At 40.5% G+C, this 27,448-nt stretch overlaps 2 protein-coding genes across 3 annotated transcripts; both read left to right on the top strand.

Annotated features, from left to right (window-relative positions):
- The first annotated feature begins 6,524 nt into the window (after positions 1–6,524).
- Positions 6,525–10,759, top strand: LOC115684765 (low-temperature-induced cysteine proteinase-like). Its single transcript, XM_030609640.2, has 5 exons — positions 6,525–7,123; positions 8,784–9,025; positions 9,356–9,496; positions 9,596–10,114; positions 10,297–10,759. Exons 1-5 carry the CDS (start codon positions 6,595–6,597, stop codon positions 10,438–10,440), a joined length of 1,575 nt encoding a protein of 524 aa, XP_030465500.2. The 5' UTR covers positions 6,525–6,594; the 3' UTR covers positions 10,441–10,759.
- Positions 10,760–20,843: 10,084 nt separating this feature from the next.
- On the top strand, positions 20,844–24,842 carry LOC115684758 (uncharacterized). Of its 2 annotated transcripts, none has more exons than XM_056315760.1 (5): positions 20,844–21,196; positions 21,333–21,444; positions 21,962–23,092; positions 23,416–24,333; positions 24,426–24,842. In XM_056315760.1, exons 3-5 carry the CDS (start codon positions 22,115–22,117, stop codon positions 24,462–24,464), a joined length of 1,935 nt encoding a protein of 644 aa, XP_056171735.1. In that variant the 5' UTR covers positions 20,844–21,196; positions 21,333–21,444; positions 21,962–22,114; the 3' UTR covers positions 24,465–24,842. The 2 variants fall into 2 exon arrangements, with proteins under 2 accessions (XP_056171735.1, XP_030465483.2); XM_030609623.2 differs by having other exon boundaries at positions 20,844–21,235.
- Positions 24,843–27,448: the final 2,606 nt, after the last annotated feature.

Raw genomic sequence — 27,448 nt, 5'->3', positions numbered from 1 at the left:
ATCTTTGTTGGAAATTGGATATCATGATTTATTATCTGCTTATCGAATTCATTGTAAATGGTATAGCAGTAAATAGCAGTTGTTCTGTTTTCATTCACTATGGTGTTTAAACTAATTGGTGCCATCTTCTAATGTGAACAAAAGTGCGATAGCAATAGTTAAAGTAATGTCTGTTCCATGGAGTTTTTGTCAGGTTTAACAAAAGAAAGACTTTTAACTGTGTATTCTTCTTGTGATGAGAGTAAACTCGAGTTTCAGTTTACCAGTTCTTTTGTTTGGTTGTGCAACAATCTTTTGGCTCTTACTTAAATTCACTGTCACTGTTTTCCACCACGGAACGACAAAAGCTAATTCTGTGGCTTTTCATTTGTTCGTTTCTGCCTTATTAGTGCAAGTCGTTCACCTGCTAGCTAAGAACAATACTATTGAGATGGTCCAAGTAATTGAAATCTAGAAAGTTCTCTCTTAATCAAGCTGTGAAATGGTATCAGTATTTGTATGTCGGTCAAAGTTTTAATGTTGAGCTTACTTTAGCAGCATGTGATAAAGTGAAGCTGTGAACTAAATCAAGTTAACAAGTTGCATCTAGTCAGGCAGCAAGTTTGGTTTAGATGTGAATAATGTGTGGTTAGGTACCTGTGATTATTGGTGCTTTTCGTACAGTGGTATACACACGCAGTTTGTAGCTCCTGAAGAACTGTAATTGCTTATCAGGTTTTTGATGATTCTATAGGGCTTTATTCAGGATCTTTCTGACTTTTAAGATTAGCGAAGCTGGAGTCTTTTCCTGATCTTTTGTTCTTTACTGTCAATTGTCTCCATATTGGGTCAGTCGAGAATTGTTTTGAGGTTTCTAATCATGTAAATCACACATAGAGTGAGTGGAGGTCGACGAGTGATTTATGTAGGTATTTTCCTATCAAATTGATGGCCTGGTATTCACCATGGAGTCAGAGTCATTTCTTTATCTCTATATTTAAAGATATTCCAATTTTTCCAAGCTAGTATTCTCTTATTATGTTCTATAGCCCAGAAACCCCCTTCACTGCAGCTCCCTTGCTTTGTCCTTCTGTAGTTGATGTCTACTCTTAGTCTTAGTTTTTCTATCATTTGGTCTTTGCCATATCTCCTTGTCATATCCTAACTGAGCTTAGGTTTTGAACTGTGTAAGGCTGATTCTATTCCTGCATTCCAAACTCCTCTTAACCTACAATCCTTCTTCAATTCAAACTGTGATGGATTATGTCGTCATAGACTGTTACTTTCGTTTTACTATCGTGTCCAAAGCATAAAGCATATGATCTCAAGTTTATATGACCTTGGCAGCTGGTCAAACCCGTTTTTTACCTGCCATAGAATATTTAATCTTCTTTTTCCCCCATATTGAGTTCCTGTCAAGATTTGCTTCTTTGTGTTCTGCCGCTCTATCTAGTTTTGTGTGTATGTTATACTTTCCTGTGAAAGATCAACTGCATTTGACACCATTGATATAAATGCTTGCTCAAGAATGTCACGGAAGATCTGCAGTGTGAGGTCTGGTGGAAGGGGAATACTGCAGAGGCATTAGCAAGTGTGAGAGAGTTAAAAAATTCAATTCCTTGGGGGAGATCAACTGCTATGAGTCTCGTCAATTTCTCACTCTCCTTGCCTTCTTGCTTAAGGTTTGTGTCTACAGGATCAAATCTTAAGAGGGCCTTGCTTTGACTAGTGGATAGTATATGCTGACAAGAGACTTTTTGGTACCTAATACCGTGGGGAGATTCTCATCGACGGAAAAATTTCAACAGATTTATTTGTCTTTAACCCACGGTAAAAGCTATTTATAACTCAGGCTTTTGTTCATGACATTTGGTTGCTGGGTTTTGTGGATAAGGACATTCATCTACTGGTCTTGTAGTATGTGGTTCAGAAGATGAATACTCTGCCATATGAAAGGAACGAAAAATTATTGGTTAGTTTTGTCCTTGTGAAGTAATTAGGTTCTTTTTGGTTTTTCGAATAGTTGTCATCGCATTGCACTTGTTTTCACTTACCAAAGTCAAATTGTTGATTTGCACCAAGGAATTGATTTTGCCTAGAATTGTTAGCTGAAATAATTGAAAGGATTATGTTGATAAGTCCGAGTAGATTCAGTGAATAATCCTTTGTCGGAAATGCATCTCGAAATTATGCTGATCATACTGTCTGGGAACGTTTTGAGATGCTTGCTTAGGGCGCCTTGTGTGCTTTGATGAATCATGTGAATGTCCAACATTGATCAAGAATTACCATACACCATATTGCATTGTTATATCTTGAGATTTCTGATATTTTCCGTCATTTTCCATTTTGTGACGAGCAATGAAGGTGGCAATACGCAGGAAACTGCTTTACGGTAATCGAATAAGCATTCTTATGTTTAGCTCCAAGGCTGAAACCTTCTTACTCAGAATCTTAGTGCTTGAGATGCAATCTAATTGTTCATTTCAATGTTTTGGCAGATGATTATTTGTTCTTCTTTTTTTCCCAATACACCGTATATTTATGTACAATGTGATGCTAATGTGGATTGCTCGGAATATGAGTGTTCTATTTGTATTTCTCTCTCTTTGCTAGCTAGTGATGCATCGCTCGAATACCGAACCTAGAGCAGCGAACCACGTCTGGTTGCAGGAATAACTGAAGATGAATTCGCTCATCTCTCTGTCAGGAAGACTTGCGGGATATGATGACCTGACCATCGTCCTCCGATTGCTGGAAATACCATTCAAACTATGAACCAATTTTTGGTCTCTGTTTGTGATAGACTAAAGCTGTATCAGTAACTCCATTCTGCAGAAAATGGAGAAGTAAAAGAGAACAACGAAAATATGAGGGTTAGACCCTTTTTTTCTTTTGGGGGTCCTCACCACTCATTCAAATCTTTCAGCCCCACAGAACATGAATGCTCTGCCCTAGTTGTTGGAGCAGTCGATGCAATGAATTGAGCACTTTTCTTTCTCTGTCGTGCAGTTGCCGAAACGTTTTACACATTCACAGTCCTGATGATTGTTACTTCTTAGCTTTGCCAGAAAAGCCTATATCAGTAGTATAATCAAGGGTGCAATCGAGTCTGAGTTGACAAAGTGTCAAGTTTGAGCTTGACTCGATTCGCTCACTCAGGCTCCGTTCGTTTGGCGGAAATATTCTCCCGGAAAATATTTTCCGGGTTTTCCGGTGTTCGGGGGTCGGAAAACGTTTTCCGTGGGAAAATATTTTCCTTGCCCCCTCACAAAATAGCCTAAGTCTATGGAAAATGACTTCCGCTTCTTCAAAATGGGAAATCATTTTCCGGAGCTTCTTCTTCTTCTTCTTCACTAAGGTCGCCGCCCGCCGCCGCCGGTCGCCGGTCGCCGCCCGCCGGTCGCCGCCCGCCGGTCGCCGCCCGCCGCCGCCGGCGAAAAATATTTTTCAAAACTTTTTCATATTGATCACCGAACAACGGAAAATTATGTTCCGGGAAAACATTTTCCAGGAAAATGACTTCCGGGAAAATATTTTCCAAAAGGAGAATATTTTCCGCCAAACGAACGGAGCCTCAGTGCTGGAAACTCGACTCAAGCTTGATTGAGTATCAAAATTTAGGCTCGAGCTCGAATTGACTTGAAACTCCAAATACTCAGAGCTCGACTCAATTTAAATACAGTTATATATGTACTCGAGCTCAAGCTTAATAAGCTCGGATAGTTTTCTAGCATTTATACATGTGATGTGATGGTACAACATGTAATTTTAAAGACTTTTGTGTCTTTTTATGTAATTGTAATGTATTTCTTGGCAAAATAATAAAAACATGATTAGGCTCGCTAGCTTCCCAAGCTACGCGGTGGTGAGCTTTAGCTTGACTCAACAAAAGACTCAAAATCCTTGAGCTTGAGCTCGACTTGAAATGGGGTGAGTCAATTTCAAGTAATCATCGAGTCGAGCTCAAAGCTACTCGAGCTCGAACTATGGGTGAGTAGCTTCGAGCTTGACTCAGATACGTCAGCAAAAGTATCAAAAAAGTCTTAAACCTTTTACATTGATGCCAATTTAGTCATAAACCTTTTTTTACCAATTCGGCCCTAAACCTTTCGTATTGATGCCAATCTAGCCTTAAACCTTTTTTTGCATCTAGCCTTAAACCTTTGCATCGATGTTAATTCGCCTCTAAACATTTATGCATTGGTAGCCAATTCACCCTTCGACATGTGAATAGCTATTCGCCGAAAGGACTAAACTCGGGCACCAATACAAAAGATTTAGGATTGAATTGGTACAAAACCAAAGGTTTAAGACCGAATTGACACTAAAAAGGTTTAGGACTGAATTAAGATCAATGCAAAAAGCTTTAGAACTTTTTTGACACTTTTCTCTAGATATGTCCATGACAAGTTTAACATCTCCAAATCCGCAATTCTCACTGCAAAATTGAAATCTCAAGACATGTTTTCATTACCAGCATCTATGTCCATAGGAAGCGACTCATCTCAAGTCTTATTCAATGGATCTAAGCAAAATAAAGACATTCTGGTGAAGTGAAGACTTGAAGGATTGTCCTCTACTAGAATCTTGCAATTACTATCACATTGTCTATTTGGAAAAAGAAAGCAGCAAGTGATGGTCCCATTTGATTTGACTAGAAAATCACGTTCTTTTTCCCTAAACAATCCTCACCAGCTCACGGACAAAGCCTCAACGTCGAAAATCAAAGCCCCACCTCCCATCTAATCTTCCTCCATGCCTGACCTCATTCTAAGCTTTTTCGCCAAGTAAATTTGGTTCGATTACTGGTAATTCATGCAAGTTGAATGGCAGTTGTACCTGCCCAAATTCTGCTCGGACCAAAGTTAAGGTTGTACCTTTTTGTTTATTTCATTTTGGAAGAGTGGGATTTTCAATTCAGTTCAGAACGGAGAAGGGAAGAAACTTCTGATTCTGTTGATGCTATTCCCAATTTATGGGGAATAAATAAAAAATAATTAGCAGATCTTGAGCATCCAACTTTCAAATTAAATAAATCCTCAGACCCAAAAAAAAAAAAAAAATCCAATTAATAATGTTTTTTTTCCTCAAAATCCAATTAATAATGTTACTCATACATAACATGGCCATAAACAAAAGACTAGACTACTTGTCACTGAGATTCTATGTTTTAGTGTGCTAACCCTTTCTAAGGTTTTGCCTCCATTCTAGAGAGGGGCTTCTCTTATAGTAAATAGATGATTCGTTTTTTTCAAAGTAAAATTAGGTATTGGAGCCTTTCAAAACATTCAAGTAATTCTAGAGGATCTCGACGATTTTCAGGCGCCGCCAGTATCGAATAGTTATCGACAGAAAAGATTTCAAGGGCTAGCACCAACCCAAAGAGAAGAGCATGGTTGCGCTCAAATTTCACGATTGGCGTTGAGTTTTGATCAACTTAGAGGTGCCCCAACAACACTCGATAACAATTTAAAGATAAAAACACGAATTTGAAATTAAAACTAATATTTCTTATCAAATGTCCTGCAGATATTATTTTTTTAACATAACCCATGAAAAAATATGAGCCGTCAATGATATTTAAATATTTCCCATCTAGACATATTTTATTTTCGCACATATTCTTTTTACGAACATGCATGGGAGAAATATATCCTCAAATAAACTTTCATATGTATGGCTCGTTCTATTCACCACATTCTTAGATAAATAAGTCTATACAATATTTTTCGCGAAATCTAATACGACATCATCTAGATAGAGAGAGAGAGAGTAGTTGGATTCGACTGGTAGATTTCTCCCCCACTTAACTACCTAGTCAAGGACCCATCAGAAAAAGGAAAAAAAAAACCCTAGTTAGAACTGTTCAAAAATGTGGACCTATGCCAACTAAAAACACTGTTTGAGCTTGATATGCAGAGACTGTGATGTATAAACCTTGATAGAAGCAGCTTCATCATATATGTTGGAGTGCCTCCTTGCTTCAATTTGGCCTCATTGTTGCTACCAACATTACTAACATGGGCTCACAAGAAACACTTCCATTTTGGATTCAAGAAGTTAAATAAGAAAATACACAGTTTTAAATGGGGGTCCTATTGTTAGCCAAATGTTGCATTTTATCCTTTTTTCCCCTCTGGTGGAGCAAGTACTGCAGTTTCAAAATTTATAGTACCTAAATTTATGTAAAGTTATAATCTACGTATATATTTCGATAAATTCGATGACTTTGACATGCCGTTGTCAAAACCTTTTACATGGAAAGATCCGATAGAAGTGCAAAGAGAAATATATAACGATACTCAAAAGTCAAATTTCGATTGATCATACAGCTCCGAAAAGAACTGCTTATTATAAATTTCGAAAGTCCTTGTCATTGTGGAATATGTTGATTTTTAATCTAATGGAATTAAAGCTTTTGTCATCCGTCATTGAAAACGTGGGATGGTGAAGCACGGACAGGGAAAGTGAAAAGAGAAAAGAAGTTGTTGAGCTGACTGGTAGGCAATGCTGCGAATTCCCATCTTATAAACAAACCCTATGCAACGAGAGAGAGACCAGCTCTCACACCAAGTTAAGCACTGTTCTCTCAATCCCAGTTGAGAGAACATCATGGGTTCTTCTTCAAGAACTCACCATCAACTAGGTCTTGCCTTCCTCTTCTTTGCTTCACTTACATACCTGTCTCTGTCACATACTTCTCTCCCCAGTGAGTATTCGATCATCGGCCAAGGACAGGACCAAAACGACGCCATTTCGGACGAACGGGTCGTCGAGCTCTTCCAGAGATGGAAGGCGAAGCACAAGAAGGTGTACAAGCACGCGGAGGAGGCCGAGAAGCGGCTCGAGAACTTCAAGAGGAACTTGAGATACGTAGTGGAGAGAAATAGGGAGGGCAAGAGGTCAGGCGATGACAAGAGGCATGGCGTGGGGCTGAACAAGTTTGCTGACCTGAGCAACGAGGAGTTCAAGCAGCTTTACTTGTCCAAGGTGAAGAAGTCGGTCAACCAAAAGTGGAGGACCAAAAGAGAGAGCTTGAGGAGGAGCAAGAGGAAGGGAGTGGAGTCTTGCGAGGCACCATCTTCTTTGGATTGGAGGAACTATGGCATTGTCACTGGTGTGAAAGACCAAGGAGAATGCGGTACGTCTTTGACGTGCTAATTTGATTTGTTTTGCTTCTTTCATCATAATTTTTGGGGTGTGTTTTACTGATCTCTAAGTTGACATCACAAAATCATTAGGAACATACCTTATCCTATCTTCTAGATTTATATGTTTATATCGAGTGGTTCATATATAGTTCAAAAATCAGAATGACCCACGGTTGACCGTGTTATTTTCAACGCCGTGATTTGCTTTGTTCACCTCATCGTCCCTATAACACGAGCATGCGCGAAGTTAGATAGACACCAAGTCTAATCGGACTTCAAGCTGTATCTAAAGTTTGAGATTTGTATTCAATCTGATTCGGACTAATCGCCGTGTTAGCTTAATATTAAGCTTTATTATGCTTGAACATACGATAAAAATTTTAGCGAATTCTGTTTCCAATTTTTTTTTTTTTGGGTCAGAATTCTGTTTGCATAGTTGGCAAGTGAGATAGTGAGAGAACATGGTCTGCATGCACGTGAACAAGATGCCATTGACTTGACCTCTAGAAATTCTCCTTTGTCGTATGTTATTGGTTTGGTCAAATATAAGAAGGTAAGACCATTAGGTTCAAAAACATCGAATTGTGTTTTCCGAATACGACTATATAAAATAATTAGTGGGCCCTTGGTGTTGTCGGGTAACTTAATGATAAACGTGGCCAGGTTTCAACCCAATCACTGCGCTGCAAGAACATTAGGTAAGCTTGGAGGGCTGGGTTTGGACTGATTTCGTAGCGATGCAATCCATCGTAGCAATCAAGGGACATCGAGGTCTTTAAGAATTTTCACTGTAGAAGGTCCAAATTGTAAGAGAAACCCGCGAAGTTCACGGGACTGCCGATAAATGTAAAAGCTTAAGTTGTTAGGAAAGAGGGAGTCACATGGTGTTGCCTGTGTGAAGGCTAGAAATAGTAGGATGGAATGGTGAAATCTTGGAGCGTTTTGATCTATGAAAGTGGTTTTAAGAAAGTTAAATATGCCTGAGAAATGAGCAGAAAAGAATTGCCTGATCTTAGTAAAATTTAATCTGGTAAGATTAGAAGAGGATTGGCAAGCCTCACTCGACTTGACAACCCTAAAGTTTCTTCTCATACGCTTCGACGTTGACGACGAGAAAATTTGCTGATCAACCAGAAATAAATGATTGAGCTTCGGAATCGGGCTGTGGCCGTATGGATTATTCAATATTCGCATCCTGGTTTTGTACCACTATGCAGGTTAGATATGCGCAGAAACAAAATAAAGAGCTTGTAGCTTATATATGCGATTTAGTTTAGCAGAAATAGAAGGGAGAGAGCTTTTCGGCTCCATATTTTCTGGAAGAACGAAGTAAAAATTCTCGGTGTTTGAAGATCCCGATTCAAAACCAACAATTTGTAACGTGATACTTGAAATTTGATCCTGTGTTTAGGTTATCTGTCGCCTGATAATATCAACAATTCTTTAGGATCAAAATGTTTTCCCAAGCATATTATTAAACCAATTGCTAGATTTTGTTACAGTAGGGTGTAAATTATGGGTTCTCAATCTTATGGATGCAAATTGTGATCGAAGTCGTAGTTCAGGTACTTAGGTTCTTATTTGTTGTGTGTTTTTGGGTGATTTTCTCTCGAATACCGCTTGATTTTTGCACTCGATCCACGATCATAGGAAGTTGCTGGGCATTCTCTTCCACCGGAGCCATGGAAGGAATCAATGCACTCAAAACCGGGGACCTGATCAGCCTTTCGGAGCAAGAGCTCGTGGACTGCGACACCACCAATGATGGATGCGATGGCGGCTACATGGACTACGCCTTCGAATGGGTCATCAACAACGGCGGCATCGCTTCAGAAGAAGACTATCCCTACACCAGCATCAACGGCGTGGGAGGTGTCTGCAACGTCACCGAGGTTCGGTCCCATATGTTTCCTATCTTGACATCCTGCATGTGCAAGTCTGAGAGTTCATAAATCTTCGTTTATGAACATCATGTGCTTATGTTTCATTGAATTCACTGATGAGAAAGTATCTTTATCCAATTTCCCCTGAATTTATTTATATACGGTCTCATTTGGTCTCCAGGCCATGTAGGTTAAGACAAATGCAATGAGTGAGTTGTTTTGGAGTGAATTTGATTCGCATTTTCTTGAGGGAATTATGTGTGACATCATAGGAAAACATGATGAATAACATTAGTATATTAACTTGTATCTGATTTAGAGTTGATTTTGTTCAATCAGGAGGAGTATGACAAAGCGGTGAGCATTGACGGGTATGTGGACGTGTATCCGTCGGACAGTGCTCTTCTCTGCTCCGTTGTTCAACAGCCGATTAGCGTCGGCATGGACGGCTCCGCATTAGATTTTCAGCTCTACACTTCAGTAGGTCTTGATTCGTTATGTTCTTGTGTTCTACACTTGCACGAAAACAATTTTGCATACAAACCATTTGATTGATGATGCTGCAAATCGACACTTCAGGGCATCTACGATGGTAGCTGTTCCGACAATCCTGATGACATCGACCACGCGGTCCTAATAGTTGGTTATGGCTCCGAAAGTGGCGAAGATTATTGGATTGTGAAGAACTCCTGGGGAACAGATTGGGGCGCGGAAGGATACTTCCTGATACGAAGAAACACCGACCTGCCGTACGGTGTATGTGCCATTAACGCGATGGCTTCTTACCCAACCAAAGAGTCTTCTGCACCGTCTCCCCATCCATCTCCAGTCGTTCCGCCACCCCCACCTCCCCCGCCATTAACTCCCCCACCACCGCCCCCGCCATCGCCGCCGCCACCGTCTCCTTCCCCCAGCGAATGCGGAGACTTCTCATATTGCCCAAGCGACGAGACGTGCTGTTGCCTCTTTGAGTTCCATGATCTCTGCCTAATTTACGGCTGCTGTCCTTATGAGAACGCGGTGTGCTGCACCGGGACCGACGATTGCTGCCCAAGTGATTATCCGATCTGTGATGTTGAAGAGGGACTTTGTCTCAGGGTATGTGAACTTGGATCTTAAGACTTCAGGTTCTTTAGTCAATATCAACATCGCTCATTCATATTACAAATTCACTGATCATGTTTCACAACTGAAGTACATAATCATCTGTTCTAGGAATTTAGTCCTATCTTTTTATACCTGCATCGAACTCTTACACTTCTCTTGCTTAATCCTAACAGAATGCTGGAGATTACTTGGGAGTGGCCTCAAGGAAGCGAAAGATGGCGAAGCACAAACTCCCATGGACTCGGTTCGAAGAAAACAAGAACAAGATTTACCAACCATTGGCGTGGAAGAGGAACCGTCTCGCGGCAATTCGCTGACCACTAGGGAAGCGCTGATTGGGCCGAACATCTCTCAGTCTTCGTACTAGTAATCATCGGCAATCTCATTTTACTCCCGTCGCTAGGCATCGACCAAAACCCCGTATCAGGCCCATGTTCATATGTATGAGTTCGAGCATGTCCTGGGTTCAGGTCAAAGGTTATTTTTCTTCACTGCATCATATGTCTTAAGTACACTACTTGCAATTACTGCTACTGGTTTGTTTCGTTTTTGCCTGAGTCGATGCTCGAACATCTCCGCGCCATTCCGGAATCCGAATATAAAGAGTATATAGTCAAATGATGTGTTTTCCATCTTGTTTTTCTGCGTCTCGGGGGTTGGGTGGGGACTCATTTACCGATGAGGTCAGAGAATCCTTGCTCAGCCACAGGCGAGGGCAACCACCCTCGCACATGTTGGGGGCGGTGCCACCACTTGCCTGAACCACGTGAGGTTTAATTGACCCTGTTTGATCGTTGTGAGGACCTGCCGACCCTCACTCATAATGTAATGACCCGGTCCGACAAGGGCGGAGAGTAGTCACCGGGGCCAAAGAGCTTAAACAAGAAACAGCTCCTAGAAGGCTTTTAGGACGACCAATGGGGAAGGATAAACCAAATTGTACACCGTACACCGAAAGGAGGAGAGCATGCCTCGGATATATATATATGTGTGTGTGTGTGTGTGTGTGTGAAAATTAGAATTAATTCACGAAGGAGCCTTTTAAGGTAAATGTAAACTTTACTTTGGAACTCCAAAGTTAAGTGTATATCCTAGTAGTGCTCTAACATGTACGCCAAATGACAAGACCTTGTAGCTTAGTATGGGACGAGCCAAAACGTAAAATATCTCGAATAAGTTAATCCAACGATGTAATTGTTATGTATTTGATGAAGTTGATTTCGACTAACTAATTAACTCATGACATGGTGAATTTGACCGACAAATTAACCAGTGGCATGTGTCGTGATATTGCCTATGAGTATGTACAAGATGGCAAGATGTGTCTCGAGCACTTGAGCCGACGAGTAAACCTAATTACTCAACATGATGTCCTTGACAAAACACCACTTTAATATTAAATTATTGAAGCATACAATGGTGCTACCAATATCTAAAAAGTTGGACGTGCACTAGGCTTGACAATGGTATGAATGCCATTTGTCGTGACTTTTCACCACTTGTCATTTTTATAGATCGCCACCTGTTCAACACAATCTGACCACCGGTCAACAGAATTATATAAATAGTAATTTGACTTCATAGGTATGGGCTCTTTCCAACTCTCTCTCTAGAAAGACATCTCTCTCTTCTTCCTTAAGCTAGTATCCTCTCTTTTTTTCCTCTTAATCTCCCTCATTTTCGATGCTAACGTAAGCATCGGAGGGCTGTCGCAACTCTCCCGACGGGAAAAGATAGGTTTTAGAGGTAATGTCAGATTGACGAACAACGATCCGCAATCACTGAACTCTTCCAAACCCTTACCTCGCGCAACATTGAAAGATTCCTTTTAATTTGATTAACTCTATAAGAAATTTATGTGATGAGTCGCCATTAACCTGTTGGGGCTAGTTAGGAGTTAAGTGAGGTACAGCAGTATACCTCACTTCCTACACAATCGGAGATATAAGGTCAGGGATATGATTACGCTAGTTATCCGACTAATGCGCTTTTGGTACCTAAAATTGATTATTTGTCAACCAAGTGTCACATACGGTCTTTCATCCAATTATGAGTCCTAAAGTTATTATCCACTAAGTGTTCATGTGATGTTTTTGCAATTATTATGATCCTAAAAATGTAACCTAACATTTAATTAAAACACACAAATCACGACGCAAAAGCGATATAAAAGAATCTCAACCAATTAGTCAAAAAAATAATAAAAGTACGATTAAAAGATAAAGTGTAGTAAAGTAATCTAATAAGACTTGGCCTTGTTATTAAACCCCGTGACAACAACCCCCATGAGCTAAATTCAGATAGAATCCAATTTCTTTTTCTAAAAGATTAATCTTCCTAAACCTAAATAAATCAAAGGTATTCATTAAAATCCCTAAACTATATGTTTACTAACTAAACGAAACTAAGATAAATTAAAAAAAAAAAGATTAATATTAAAATCTAACAACCTAATCAAGGCCTATTTCCTAAGCATTATCCAAATTTTCATTTTTCAATTATTTTATTATTATTATTTTTATTTTCCCTACGCTTAAACGTAAGCTGCACACTCTAATATGTTTTTCCTATATATTTTTTTTTATTTTCGTTTTATTTATTAATTATTTGTTCTAATAAAGGCGACACGGGCTGGGCCCTTGGGCCCGGTCCTCACATGGATACTTGATCCGCTCGGGTCTGGGCTGCAGATACAAATGGGCTCTTACATCAAACCCTTTTTATTTTCTTTCTGTTTTTTTTATTATTATATCCTTTTCTTTTTTTCTTTCTTTTTATTTTTCATTATTTCTTATTCTGTTCCTATGCTCACAGACCTTTGTTCCCAAATCTTATCTTATAGGATTACTAACAAATCTTCATCTAACTCAGCACATCAAAGGATTGACTTTGAACTCTACCGTTACCCAACCTTAACCTTTGCTGGACCACTGCCATTGGCCGTCACAGAACAACCATCTCCGTTCGCCGGCCTTCTGCCGATGCGAAATATACACAGAATACTTGTGAATATCACAGGAGATTGACAATACGTGTATCGGTGGCTCGGGTACATTTTCCTCGCCGGTGATTCCATTGAACGCCACTTGATTAGCGAGTGGAACTGAGGCTGCGATTGATGATTAAAGCACCTGTAGGAGCTTTAGTATTTCGTCAACAAACGCAATCCGGGGCATTAGTGATGAACTCTAAATGAGATTTGATCTCCCTGGATTTCTCGACCATGGAACAAAGCACAAACAGGGTATATAGCTTTTGATGATGGAGATGACCGTCAAACAGTGGTGACGGCCAGCGAAACCGACTCAGGACTTCATGAATCGCGAATAGAGTCGACGGAAATCGCTTCTTGAAGGGAACTTTCGCAAATTCGCATGTCCTTGATATGCTCTGTGAATCCGACTGATGAACGATGGAAAACGATCGATGATACGTGCTGGTGACCGGAGATGATAGTTTCCGGAGATTGATTTAATGAGTAGCTCTTTTTTAGCCATTTATTCACATCTCTCGTTTTCTTTTATATTTGTACAAAAATGCACGTGCAACTTGCTGGCAAAAAATCAGGTGTCATCCTATTTTGAAAAGGAGCTCAAAGAGATTACTTTCAAAGACGAGGAGATAGCTGCATTTTGTCAACGAATGAAGTATTGAAATTTGATTAATGCCCTACCTAAAGATACTCACTCTGGACATTTTTTACCTTGATATTGCTTACCGTGCTCACGGTAGTCCTCCTTACTCACTCTTTTTCTCTTTCTACCATCTTGAAAAACAAGGTTGATATGCTCTTAGATGCGTACCGGCAGGTTTCGCCGGGTTAGGTCGCGTTGGGCATTGTCTAAGGAGGTGAGTCGGCCACTCACCTCCTTAGACAACCTACAAGATTCAAAAGGAGACGTCAAGTCAAGCCAGAAGCTTTCAGCTCCACAAACCGAGTGGATAAAAATGGTGTAGATCGGCGATTTATGGAAATTGGTAGTAGGGGTGAGCACGGGTCCAAGATAGAACCGAGAATCGGAGAACTGGACCGATGGTCCAATTCAATTCTCGGTTCTAGAGAGGGAGGGAGGTTCCGGTTCTCGATTCCATCATTTTAGGAACCATCGATTCCGAAACCGAAATCGGGAATCAGAATTGAGAATTGAGAATGGAACCGGGAACCCTAAATCTAAAATCTCTAATTTTCTTACTACTCCTCACTTCTAACTTATTAGCTCTCAAATTTTCATCTCTGTCCGCAAGCTCATTGCTTTGCTTAACTTGTCATGTAGAACATTTCCAAAGGTTTGTTTAGACCTTTTATTTATTGTGGTTTTAGAGTACCCACTATTCACATGCTCATTGCTTTGCTTAACTTGTTATGTTTGTCATGTATCTATGCCAAGTTTTTATTGTTTAGTGAGGTTGATTGTTTTTGTCATTCACTCTTTCAAGAAACATGTTAAGCTTGATGGTTGCATAGTTAGAATTATGGTGATAATGGATGGTGAAAGGAGAAAAGAAAAAGTTTTAGTTGCAAATAATCGATACGCGATACTTCAATTTTAAAGTTAAAACTATTATTAAGTTATCAACTATGATTGTTGTTTCTTTTGATTTTAGGTGGTCAGAATTTTGAACAAATTTTCATGGATGTTTGAGGACCAAACGCTCATCTTTCTTCCCTTTTTCCTGGTTCCCATTTTATTTGTGGTCTTGTATATGGATATTGTCTTGATCAACATGCTAATCCCTTGTGAATTCTATTGCGTATCGATTCACACAATGACTTCTCATTTTAATTGTATTTATTTGAACCGTAATGTTAGGAAACCTAGTCTTTTGTATTATCTTTAGTGAATGATAAGCTTGTTCGACATTGTTGTGTTCATTTTCGTGTTGTTTAACTAAAAATGAAATGAAAAAAAAAAAAAGAACCCGTTGGACCTTGGAACCAACCATCGAACCTGTGACAGGATAGGTTCTAGGTTCCAAGTTCCAAGTTCCGATGGGTAGGTTCCAGGTTCCAAAAAATGAAGAACCTGTACCCGAGGGTAGGGTACAGGTTCCATTAGGAATCTGGAATCGCTATTGATAGATGTGATCCAAAGTATTGATTATATGAAGTCATGGCAGCAAACTCCTATCACCGTGACCGAAAGTTCACAGATGAGACAATGGTTGCTCCCCTTCCAAGAGGGTTTAAATTGCCCGATTTACACTAGTATGACGTTCATGAGACCCTTTTGATCATGTAGAATGGTTTTGGGTTGACTATGATGTTGAGCGCAGCACTGGATTCGATTTGTGTTGGGCTTTCCCGGTAACTTTGCCGAAGGCAGCGAGAATATGGTGTAGTGGATTGAAACCGCGGTCCGTCGGCTCTTTCTATCTGCTGGAAGATATATTCATTACCCATTTCTCCGGCAGCTGATGTTTCCAAAGAACCAACAATTCGCTCCTAGTAGTCAAGCAAGAGTTGGGAGAATACCTAAAAGATTATCTTCGTTGGTTTAACAAAGTGGCCATCAAAATCCCAAATCACCTTTCTGATGTCGCCTTATTAGCTGCCGTAGCCGGTTATCAGGCTTCTCCCTTCATGTTTTCTGCCCACAAGAAGCGGTCAATCACCTTGAAAGAACTCTACACCAACGATGCAAAAGAGCCTGCCGGTGCTGTTGGCACACTCATCGACCTCCTGCCACGACGGTTCAAACAACAACTGTTCCACCGGTTGACAAAAGAGTGAAAAAGGACGAGGAAAGTCGGCCCTTCATGCCTCAGAGAATGGCTAAAATTACAATGCCAATGATTAAGCCCCAAGGCCAGATCTCAGTGGAGGTGAAGGATTGCGGAATCTTGCGCTAACCAGGTCGTCTTAATGCTCCTCCGAGACAATGGTGCCACAACACAAATGATTGCTATGAATTACATATCGAAATCGAACAGATGATCTAGAGAGGCGACCCTATGAAGTACATCAAGAAGGAGAAGGAGGTGTGATCCAACACTGTTTGCGCAAGTAGTCCGGGAAGAGGAAGAGAAGTAGGAAGTCAGCCCCGTCCCCCCTACTGCAAACAAAATGTGTCTGAAGCACCGCCGAGTAACACCCAGCCAAGTAAGCACTCCAACCCTCTTGATAATGCTCAAGTATCGATTCTCCATCGGTAAGGTATGGTAGAAGTTATTAGCGGTAGCTAGATGGGACTGTTCGTCTAGCAGCGGAATACACTCCATTTTAGAAGGTTTGGTAGGCAAAAGGCGTCGTTTCTTTCAGATATCTTCTCAGACAGATCACCTTTGAGGTGTAAAATTCCCGCATGATGATGCTCTTGTCATTAGCACGCTTAGAGGCGAATATGAAGTCGGACGTCTCCTAAAAAACAATGACCAGCTCCGTAGACGTTTGGTACTTTGACGCGTTTCGGAAGATAGAGGGGCACATCAAGTAATTAAGAGCTTATGAGGGCTCGCAAAACAGGTTTTCAGAGGATGTAGTTAGAGTCAAGGAGGTTGTTCGATTGCCAATTACCTTAGGGACACCCTTAGGCAGGCACACATAGATGTCTGATTAGCCCATAATGGCATTATCGGTAGACCAGTGCTGAATGCTACTCATGCCGTCATCTCAACTTGTCACCTGATGATGAAGTTTGAAACTGAGACCAGTCAGAGTGAAGCTCGCCGAGCCCAGTTGATGGCCAGACAATGCTATATGGTGGCCACCGAGGGGAAGATGCCTGATCAAATTATGATTATAGATACGGATGTTAGAGATCCATTTACTTTCAATCGCCTTCCTTTGGGCGAGCTGACGGTGCAAAGACGAAGATCCCCATAAGACACATATGTAAATAGGAGTGAATCTCCGGGCAGACCTAGCCGTGCAGATCACCGGTCTATCGAAGGGTGGTGCAGATGTTTCCGGAAGGGAGCCATTAGACATGGTGCTGGCATCGACCCGACGGTGATATCCCGTAAGCTCAACGTTTCAAAGGACTATAAGCTTGTTGGGCATAAGAAAGCGCTCGTCCGGATGAGAAACAGCGAGCTAGACGACGAGCCATCAAGGAAGAAACAAAGGAATGTATCTAGAATGGCTGGGGAACGTGGTGTTAGCAAGGACATCAAATGGAAAGTGGAGCATATGCGTAGACTTTACTAATCTCGATGCATTCCACCGATGAAGAGTAAATAGAAGTGAGGCATTCTAATCTTCACGCAAAATGGCACGAACTGTTAAAGGTAATGTGCAACATACTAGGAGGCATTCCAACTAAATTCAAGGGTTAAAATGGTGTGTTTATTTGGGGGAAAATTTCACAATAAAAGAAAATGTTTTTTCGGGAAATCGTTTTTCAGGAAATTGTTTTCCCCTTTTCAAGTTAGTGAATTCATTAGCCTAACCTTATGCATGCATATTTTTTTTAATCATCAATGGTTTTCTGTTGACCAATCGTTTTCAGTAAACCAAATGCACGAAAGTCTGGAGAACTAACTTGCGAGAAAAAATATTTCACTCGAACAAACAAGCCCTAAGCCGACAGACGAAATTATGTGAATGAGAAATGACAAACTTGAAGTATGTACATAACAAGGTCGCGGGCCAAAAAAAAAAATCCTTGAAATGCCCAAGCGAAAAACGTAATTTACATGTATAGCTTGAAAGATTCGTTAAAGATGTGTTTTGATTACGGCCAAGTACTTTCAAGATCTTTGGTCGAGGAGCATCTCGGCCATTCGGAACATGTTTGTTTGTGCGTCCGTATATCATGTAGACCGATATCATCTTAACCATTAATTGTATAATGACACATTGACACCCACCGTGGGGCCCTTTGTGATAGACGGTGGACTTGAAGAGGGGTTGATTGGTGGTGGCTCATTGGTTCAGTTTTCAGAAGCTCATGGGCTGTGATTTTAGCCCATTTTAGTATTGATCTAAAAGGGCCCATTAGTAAGAAAGCTAGAAGTGCATTATCATTTTCGTCTTAAATAATAATAAAGAAAAAAGGCGAAAAGTGGTAATTTATTAAATTAATTAAATGAGGTACCTAGTTGCAATAAAACAAGAGGAGAGAGAGTTGTGCGCTTTGAATGGGCAGGGACAGATAGTGGCAATACACTCCTCTTAAGTCGAGGGAGAATTACATAAATGATCCATGAACTTTAGCACAATGGATAATGTCGTTTCTGAACTTTTAATTTGTTTAAAATGATCCATGAGCAATTGGTAAATAGTCAATGTAATCCTTTCTATTTGCTCAAAGACAAATTAGACGTTATATGATGATTTGAACTATTACATGCCAGTCTAATGCATTTCAATCCGTGAGATTCACTAAAATCAATGATTGGAAAACATTGGGTCACATGCATCCGAAGTACGTGAGAATTTTTCCTAGGTGGCAATAGGGTCCGACAACCCTCGTTCGCACACGTTAATTGCCCATCATGTAGGTAATGTCACGTCGACCGATCATTAGTCTTCGGCTATACTTGTGTTGTGACTTGTCACCCCTCCACAAAATCATCCTACCTTTTGCCATTTGTGGAGTATTCAACTAGCTAGGTAGGTTACACTCCTTTGGAAATAAAGGTTTGAGATGCAGAAATATAGCAAGGAAACAAAGTATCTTGAGCACATGCCGACCGCAAAAAGGACTTGTTAACTTTTGAGATTGCCTAATCAATATTACATGCTCTAATTATATTTTTGTCACGGGTATGTTTGGACTATATATGTAGTGGACAAGCCTATAAAGGTCGAGTCACAAGAGGGCGCCGACCAGCACTTGTCTTTTGTGGTAATTTGCTTTAGGATGAATAGAATGTTATCAATTATGTTTTGAGGGCATCCAAATAGATCACAAGTAGATTAGGTGAATATTCAAGACATGTTTTATACTCATCGATCATATTATGCTTGAAGGAATTAAATTCTAGCATTTTGTCAAGAAGTAGCTACCCATGCTGAATTAATGGAAGTTGAAAATATAAACCATCATTTGATTTTGGGTTAATATCATTTAAAAATCTCAAACCGGAACTCACATGATACATATATCCCAAACTAAAATTCGTTTAACAATAATTCTAAATTGGTAATCCGGTGAAACTTAACCCAAATTAATTTTTTTCTCACGAAAAATCTCAAATTTGCATGCTAGACCCAAATCTACCCTCCATTAATAGTTTGAAACCTGATGTGGAGGGTTTATTTAGGTCCAGGGTACTGGTCTGGAATTCTATCTCAAACTAAAATTCGTCACACAAAAAATTCTAAATTGATAACCCTTTGATACCTTTTAACTCAAATTAATTTTTGTCTCACGAAAAATCTTAAATTAGTTCCTCAAGACCTAGACCTCCATTTTCCATTCGTCAACAGCTTGAGATGTGATGTGGAAGTAGGATACCAATTTGGAATTTTTCATGGGAAAAAGCCCAGTTCAATTGTAAATGTGTCGCGGGATATCGGATTGAGATTTTTTGTAACACGAAAATCAAGTCAGATCAAACACGTCGTGACTGACGATGGACCGGTTTGGGATTTTTTAATAATATTTCGAATATATAAAAAGAAAAAAGAAAATTGAGACCATTCGAGGGGGTTCTATCCTTACTGTTGTTTTCACGACGTGTGTGGGTGAGAGAATTATTGGAGAGTGCAGATCGATGGTTGGACAATGTGCCGATAACTGTCTCCATCTCTCCCCAACTGTTTTCCCGTGAACCTTTATCAAATAATCCCATCACCTACAAAAAAGAAAAGAAAAAGAATCATTAGTAAATTATTTTAATTATCCCGAAAATTCCTCGAATCAAGCGTGTTCGGCCGCCCCCACTCAAGACCTTAATTTGTGTCGTTTCCTATTAAAAATTCCAAACCGTGATCCCACCACGCATTTATCCTAAATTAATTTTTATCTCATGAAAAATTACAAGCTGGGTACCCCATGACACATTTATCTCGGAGTTATTTTCATCTCATAGAAATCTCAAATCAAGACGACTCGAATCTATGTTGCTGTCAAAACAGGTGTGCGTCAACACACACGAATTTTTCCTTGTCGGATTTGTCATTCTTTATGTCAAATTCATCTTACGGTTGTTTGCCACGTATGTTGGCATGTATGCATTTTATTGATAGTAGATTTGGCTCAGGGTTACCGATTTGTATCTTTTGTGAGAGTAAAATTAGTTCGGGGGTACCAACTTGAGATATTTTTACGAGGCGAATTGCATCATGGAGTACCGATTCCAGATTTTTTTTTCTGGTATCGACCTTTTTTATATTTACAAATTTATAAGACCATTTCAACCTATATACATAGTTGGTCCTGAGCAGGATTTTAAAATGTTCAATGGGAGACATGGGAAGAAATTCCCCGGCACGGTGGAGAGTCTTCCCTGGAGGGAACAGCGGGGGCTTTGGGTGGAGAAAATGAACTCCGCGTCAACTTCAGATTAGCTATCGTCGGGTAAGCAGATTTAGTAACCTCCCACCCTTAAAGGCCACAAGGTGGAACTCTTGGGTTCCTACTGGGTCGGCCTGTGCTTCGCAGTGTCATAAAAAAAAAAAAAAAAAGGAATTCAGAGCACTTTTTATCAGGGCATACAAAAGAAAAATGAAAAATAAAAATCAGAGGCGCGTGTCCCTCAGACGCGACAGCCCTCCCGCTCCAGGAAGCAGCACGAAGCACACTCGTGTCTGGTCTTCTCTCTCTCTGTCTCCCTCTCCCTCTCCCTCTCTCGTCACAAAGCAAAAAAGCGCAAGCTTTGGAGACTTTGAATCTCCTCTCGCTGAAAATTCTTCTCTCTTTCCTTCCTTTCTTTAATCTTTGCTGTTGCCGCTCCTCGATGTTTTCTTTGTTCCCACTCATTCCCCTGAATTCTCGCCATCATTCTTGGACCCCAATAGGAGAAAAAGCATCACCAAACAAGAAGCTCTCTCTCTCTCTCTCTCTCAAAACCCAACAATGGCTCCGAGTTTTCTTGATTTGATTTAGCTTCTGATGATGATCAGTTTGAACGGAATTCACTCCGCTCGTGCCCTCCCCGTGATTCCGTGCTGATTTTGGTGTCCGGGTTCGTGCTCTTCTTGACTTTCTTGCGTGCTTTCCGCCGGTTAGTCTCTGTTTCTTGAATTTGGTGATCAGCACATTTGTGATTCGGAGATCAGGTGGCGTATACCCTTTAGCTCAATCGTGGTGTGCTGGTGCAGATGTGTGGATCGAGTTCGTCCTTCTGAAGCTTCGTTGCTGCTTCGCTTGTCGCTACCAACACTGTTGACTGGCTTGACTGCGACAGCCGAGTCTTTGTAAAATCTCCATTGGGTATGCAGATGTTATCTAATCTGTACTGTTTCTTCTTAGCTTGAGCTCCATTTGCATAGCACTTTCTCTCGGAAGTAAGAAAAGAACTAACTCAAGGTTGTGCGATCATCTGACTTTCTTGTATTTATTTTCATCCTGAGAAATGAAGCAGAAAGATGGGTTTACTTGCGTAGTGTCAGGGCCGATTTATCGATATTTCTTTTCTTCTTTTTCTTCCATGTTACTCGATCTGCAAAAGAGACCATCTCGTTATTTTCGGGAAATAATTTCGACAATTCGCTTCATCGTTTTCAATATATGGCTTCTGGACGGATCCGTAACTGCGCTTGTTCACAGAATTTTGTAGCTTCTTTTCGACAATTTTGCATTAGTTGCGCCATCATAATCAATTTGAGGAGTTCCCATTTCACTTTCTTGCTTATGCTTACGGTTACTACTTGGCTAGGACTGGGTTTTCAAGTCGAAGTTAGGCTTTTACTTTTTGTATTGTTGTTCTTATTTCCTTTTCTGTGCTCAGATGTTCGCGAAAAATACCATTCAGAGGTCATTTACGAGCTTCCTTCCTTGGGTCCAATTTACGTGCCAAGAAACTTGAATGAGCTGGTGACCATTTGAGTGAAGCGAGGGACAGAATCTGCTAGCCGTGACAAATAAGGGAAGAATCGCCGTAATGGAGGAAAGAAAACTGAATTTCAACAGTCCGCTCTTGTCTGTGCGGCGATATTCGATGCCTGCATCTTCGAGTTCAGACAAAGGGAGGAAAATTCAGAAATCCTTATCCAATCGACAGCACACGCTCCCCTCGAGTGATTCGGACTCGAACATGGATCAAGTAACTGAACCAGTCGCTGTGCCTTTTACATGGGAACACATTCCTGGCAAAGCTAAGGACAATCGTGAGAAATCAGAGGTCTTGCTATTAAAAGGACCTAGTGTTTCTCCAAGGCTTCCTCCACGAAGGTCTCGGGAATTTGCAGTTGCAAGACACTTGGAAGGACCTAGCTCAAATAATATCGCCGCTAAATTAGATAGCTTCAAACAGGAAATAGCAGATGAAAAAGAAGGTGGTTTTGTCGAGGATGATGATGATGATGAGGATACTTATTCTGATGCAGTCGAAACATTGTCTACTACTGATTCACTCTCATTTCCTGTCAATTACAGCGTAAGTGGTTTGAGTGGAACAGACGGGCCAGTTGTGAAGCCTTCGGGAACCTTCTCGGTAGATTCACAGACTCGAGACTTCATTATGAGTCGCTTCTTGCCAGCGGCGAGGGCAATGGCCTTGGAGCCTCCTCAATATTCTTCCAGAAAGCAACCTGCTGCAACTGAGCAAACAAGAGATGTTGTTAAGAAGCTCATTGTTAGTGAAAGTCGACCTCCCCCGAAGCAATACAGTATGGAAATTGTACAGTACTATAAGCAAGACACATGGGAGGAGGAAAGTGTAGACGAAGACGAAGATAAAGGTGAAGGGAACAATGATTATGGGGGTATATCAGCTAAAGGTTGTGGGTTACTTCCTCGCCTATGCCTCTTAAATCCAGTTCCGGGAATGAAACCAAGGGCGCTAAGTCCTATGTCTTTCATGTCCCGAATGAAAGGAGTGAGCAAGGATGGTTCTGCTCGATCGCAAAGCCAGCCTAAGGTATTATGGTATTCTGCTTTATGCTCTTGTAAATCATGATTTTGCAGACATGACTAGTTTGTGTTAATTATATCACAGGAAAGTTACCCTTATACCTTGAACTATAGGGGATCCTGCATTTGGCAACCTAAACAATAAAACATGGGACATCACCATCCTATGGTTTCACATGACCACAAAACTCATGATCACACCAATAATTTTTATATTTATGCTTAAAAGGACCACCACTATATATGGGTGTGAAAGCAAATTTCCTTTTCTTAGCAATAAAGAATATTATTAGTCCATTGCTCAGAGTGCTCTGTATGTCAAATTTGCAGAACGCTGGTCCTGAGTACAAGTTGGACCATGGTAATCCCACTCCTAAGTTACCAGGCGTCGAGAATAGGATGCTCAGCAGCTCTAGTCGGTTTAATTTCTCTGGTGAGCTGAGGGCGAGAGGTGGATTATCTCCTTACAGGAGTTCTAGAAAGGACAGTGTTGCTCCACAACAAAACAGACCAGCTCTGCCTCCTCCTGAAGGATTTGGATTTCTCGGCCTATCGAAAGAAGCCAATAACATTGACCCAAGCAGGTTGAAGTTGCTTATAAAGAAAGTCGACAATATGCAAAAAGTTTCAACAAAGTATAAAGCAAATCAAAGCAATAGTTTGGTCAGCCCTGCTGCGGAGAAAACTTTATATGTAGATACTGTAAATGCTGAGGCAAAATCATGTTGCGATTCAAGTTCCTCTAATTTGGAGGTGCTCTTGAATTGTTCTGCAGAAGACATGGAAAGCCATTCTGACACAAGAAAAACAGAAGAGAATCCTTCCGAAGAATCTTGTTTCCAAGATATAGAATGCTTGGATTTACAGAAGTCAGGGACTGCCTCGGGACAAGATCTCGCTGTGCTGATAGATGCTAATCCCTCTTCTTGTTTCACTACTCTCACAGGCCAAGAAGAGACAATGTGCATGTCGGCTGATGGAGATTCAAACATCACCTCTGCGATGGTGAAAAAGGTTGATAAGGAGGAGATGGATGTCGCTTCACTTCCCTTGCCTTTACTGAAATCTCCTTCCGAGTCTTGGCTTTGGCGTACCCTGCCCTCAATTCCGTTGCGACATCCATTGTCACATTTGACCACAATCACTTATTCCAAGAAGCAGGATGCAATAGTATCCGGCACTGATACCAAGTGGGAAACCATTGTAAAAACTTCGAAGCTTCACCATGATCATGTCCGGTATTCTCAGGTAACATCAGTATATGAAACTATACTTCTTCCATATCATTATGAGCTCACTGAGTGACGAGAGAATTGATTACCTGATGAATTACACTGCAGGAACTAATTTCTCATGTTTCGGAGCAACCCAAGTTCTAGATGTGCAAAATCTCCGTTCAATGATTGAAGAAGTCAAAATGGCACTTAATTATTTTGGGTAAAATTCTTTTGGGACTGTTCTTTTGTTCTGCTACAACGGATGTTTCATGTGCTCATTTTTAGACTGAGTTACACAATTATTGTTCATAAGAGAGAGGTTATGGAGCTGAGCTTGGAGAAACAGCAGCTGATGAAATTCTGAACAAAACCAAAGTGCCTCAGCCACTCTCTCTTTTACTTTCTTTTTTTCTAGTTAAATTTTATGTATAGGTCAACTAGATATATTCCAATTGCGAGCCCTCTTTGGAGTGGCGATGATAGTGTTGTCCATGATACTCGAGGAATCCATTAATTTGATGATTGGAATTTGTTGGTTTTTGCTTCATTGCATATTTAGAAAAATGTGCTTTACGCATAGAACTCCCTGCAAATATAATATTCTCTGTTCATTGTACACATTTGTGCTCCAACCTCATCTAGTCATAACATAATCTAGAGTTTGATTCTAACAAGTTAGAAGTCAAATGAATTGTTGTTAAAATGTGGTAATTGTTGTGCTCAAAGCATATTGATTCATCTTTGATTGATTATGCACCGCCAATGAGCAGATGCATTCAGAAGAAAAAGCATACCAAGGAGTCTGCGGAGGTTCTGAGATACTTGAAGTTTGAAACATACAGCAGCTCTGTTAGAAAATATGCAATCCATCGTCCGATTTTTATTGGTTTGTTTAACTGAATACTAGTAGAGTGCCTCCAATTAACTTTCTCAAAGTAGATATGAAATCCAAAGATGGGTCGGCTTAGTGGCCGCTGTATCGAAATGGAGCTCTATTATTTCCCACATATAGGTATAATGTGCAGTGTTTGGTTTAGCCTTGGCCAAGGATCACATGTCATAACAATGTCAGTTGAAATCTCTATCCGTGTTATTTTTGGTTCTGCATTTGTTATTTTAGTCCGGGCATTGGTCTGTTTTGGTGGGACCTTCTCGACTCCCAAAGCTACTGAATTTATAGATGATATGGTGTACGAAATCTGTGTGATATTGTATTTTTTGCGAGTCTATTGTAGAATTGTGGAACCACCCGTTTCTTGGTAGACGGTCTAGTAGAATGGATCCGGACAATATCAAATCGATTACAGTTAAAATCTTTTACACGTGATTGGTTTGATCTGATATAATCAGCCTAGATAGATCTTCTAGATAGACCCGCTTCTATTTCTCGAGGGAGGTAGACGTTATGTCAACAGGCAAAAGCTCTATGTTGCTTGTAATGCAACTTGGCCAGACAAGTATCTTGAACTCTTAATCGAAATCAACTTTCATTTCTTTTCTGCTAGTATATTACAATGGAAGGAGCTAGGGCAGTATTATCCGGCCTGGCTCAACACACAGTGATAGAATGTTCGTCGTTCCGTTACAAAGTTAGGCTCACCTTAGGTTCTCAACAGTCAATCGACCCAAACGAAAAACTAACCACTGCCATACAAGTACAGAACTCCCCTTTTTTTCTTGATGTTTTGACATTGGCGTCCACGCAGTCAAACCAAAAACAGGGCTTTCTGGCATGTTATTCTCACTTGCATTGATGTCTCACACGGTGTAAACAAGGTTTTACACGGATACATAGATCACCCTATTGCACACTCGCGAAACACGCAGTGCAAATGCACGCTCAATGATGCAAGAAACAGAGAACTTTTCTTAAATTTAATTGATGGCAAATGCAAAATCTCTCTTGCAAGAACACTGTCCAGAGATTTGTATAATTGTAAAACTCTAAAGAACTAGTTAAGTTTGAAGGAAGTGCAGGGATGAGATCCAAAGTGCTTTCTGATTCGTGCAGACAACTTTGCTCGATTTGGAGGATTGTGATCTAAGTAATTGTTTGGCTTCTTGATGTCTAAGTTGCTTTTGGCTAGTACTGGTTGCAATTGCTTTATCTTGATTGAGTTTACATGTAGCTGTTTGTTTCCTGGAGTGATTCGCCGTGTAAGTCTCAGGAGACTTGATCATGTAATGGAATAGTTGTGGCACCTATGAAATTTTGCAATAGAAGGATGTAGTTACTCCTCAGAGAAAATAAAAACTGGGGATTTCTATTCTTTTTAAATGCTAGATATCTAAATGGGTTACCATATTTGTTTTTACTATCACCTAGAATTCCCAGAAATAATATTTAAAATCCTAGAAAGAAGGAACTAAAATTCAATAGCAATGTCGATAATCTAGTACTATGTCGTTCTTCTCCATTAGGGAAAAACTCGGACTCTGAATTGTGCACGCTTCTTGCCCCCTCAATAGGAAAAAACTCCATCTCAGGATAGAGTCAATTTCAATAAGTCCAGCATCTTTTTCAACCCAATTGTCAGTGACTTGGAGAGGCAGGTTCAGTGAAATTCTTGGCATCAAGCAAGTCCAAAACCCTGGCAATTATCCTGGGTTACCTACCTTGTGGGAAGAGCAAAGAATGAAGCATTGGGGCTGTCAAAGAGAGGATTCTGAGGAAACTCGACGGTTGAAAGGCCATACTTCTATCTAAGGATGGAAAGGAGACACTGATCAAGGCAGTAGCTTATGCGATCCCTACTTACTCTATGGGATGTTTCCTAAAAAGTGGTGCCAATATTTTGATGCAGCTGTGGCTAGATTTTGGTGGGGACAGAGGAATGGTGAAAGAAAGATCCATTGGAAGAATTGGGAGTCTCTTATAGCAGGCAAGGCAGCAGGTGGGCTTGGTTTTAGGGACATAGTGCTATTCAACTTAGCTCTTCTAGCAGAACTGGTTCGAGAATTTATCACAATCCAATAAGCTGTGGGTTTGCATTCTAAACGGACTCCACTTTCCTAGGAGTTGATTTCCTTGAGGCCAGAAAAGGAAGAGGATCTTCATGGGCAAGTATCTAGGAAGGGAAGGTCTTGAAGGATGGTGCTCTCAGGCAGATTGGTGATGGTAAGCAAGCTTATGTTTGGAATAGTAG

Source organism: Syzygium oleosum, unplaced genomic scaffold (genome assembly GCF_021117445.2).
Source record: "Syzygium oleosum isolate NSW1041296 unplaced genomic scaffold, Sole_v2.1 Sole_v2.01, whole genome shotgun sequence".
In the NCBI taxonomy this organism is placed as follows: Eukaryota; Viridiplantae; Streptophyta; class Magnoliopsida; order Myrtales; family Myrtaceae; genus Syzygium; species Syzygium oleosum.
The sequence above is the reverse complement of the archived record's forward strand: the minus strand, read 5'-3'. Positions and strand labels throughout refer to the sequence as shown.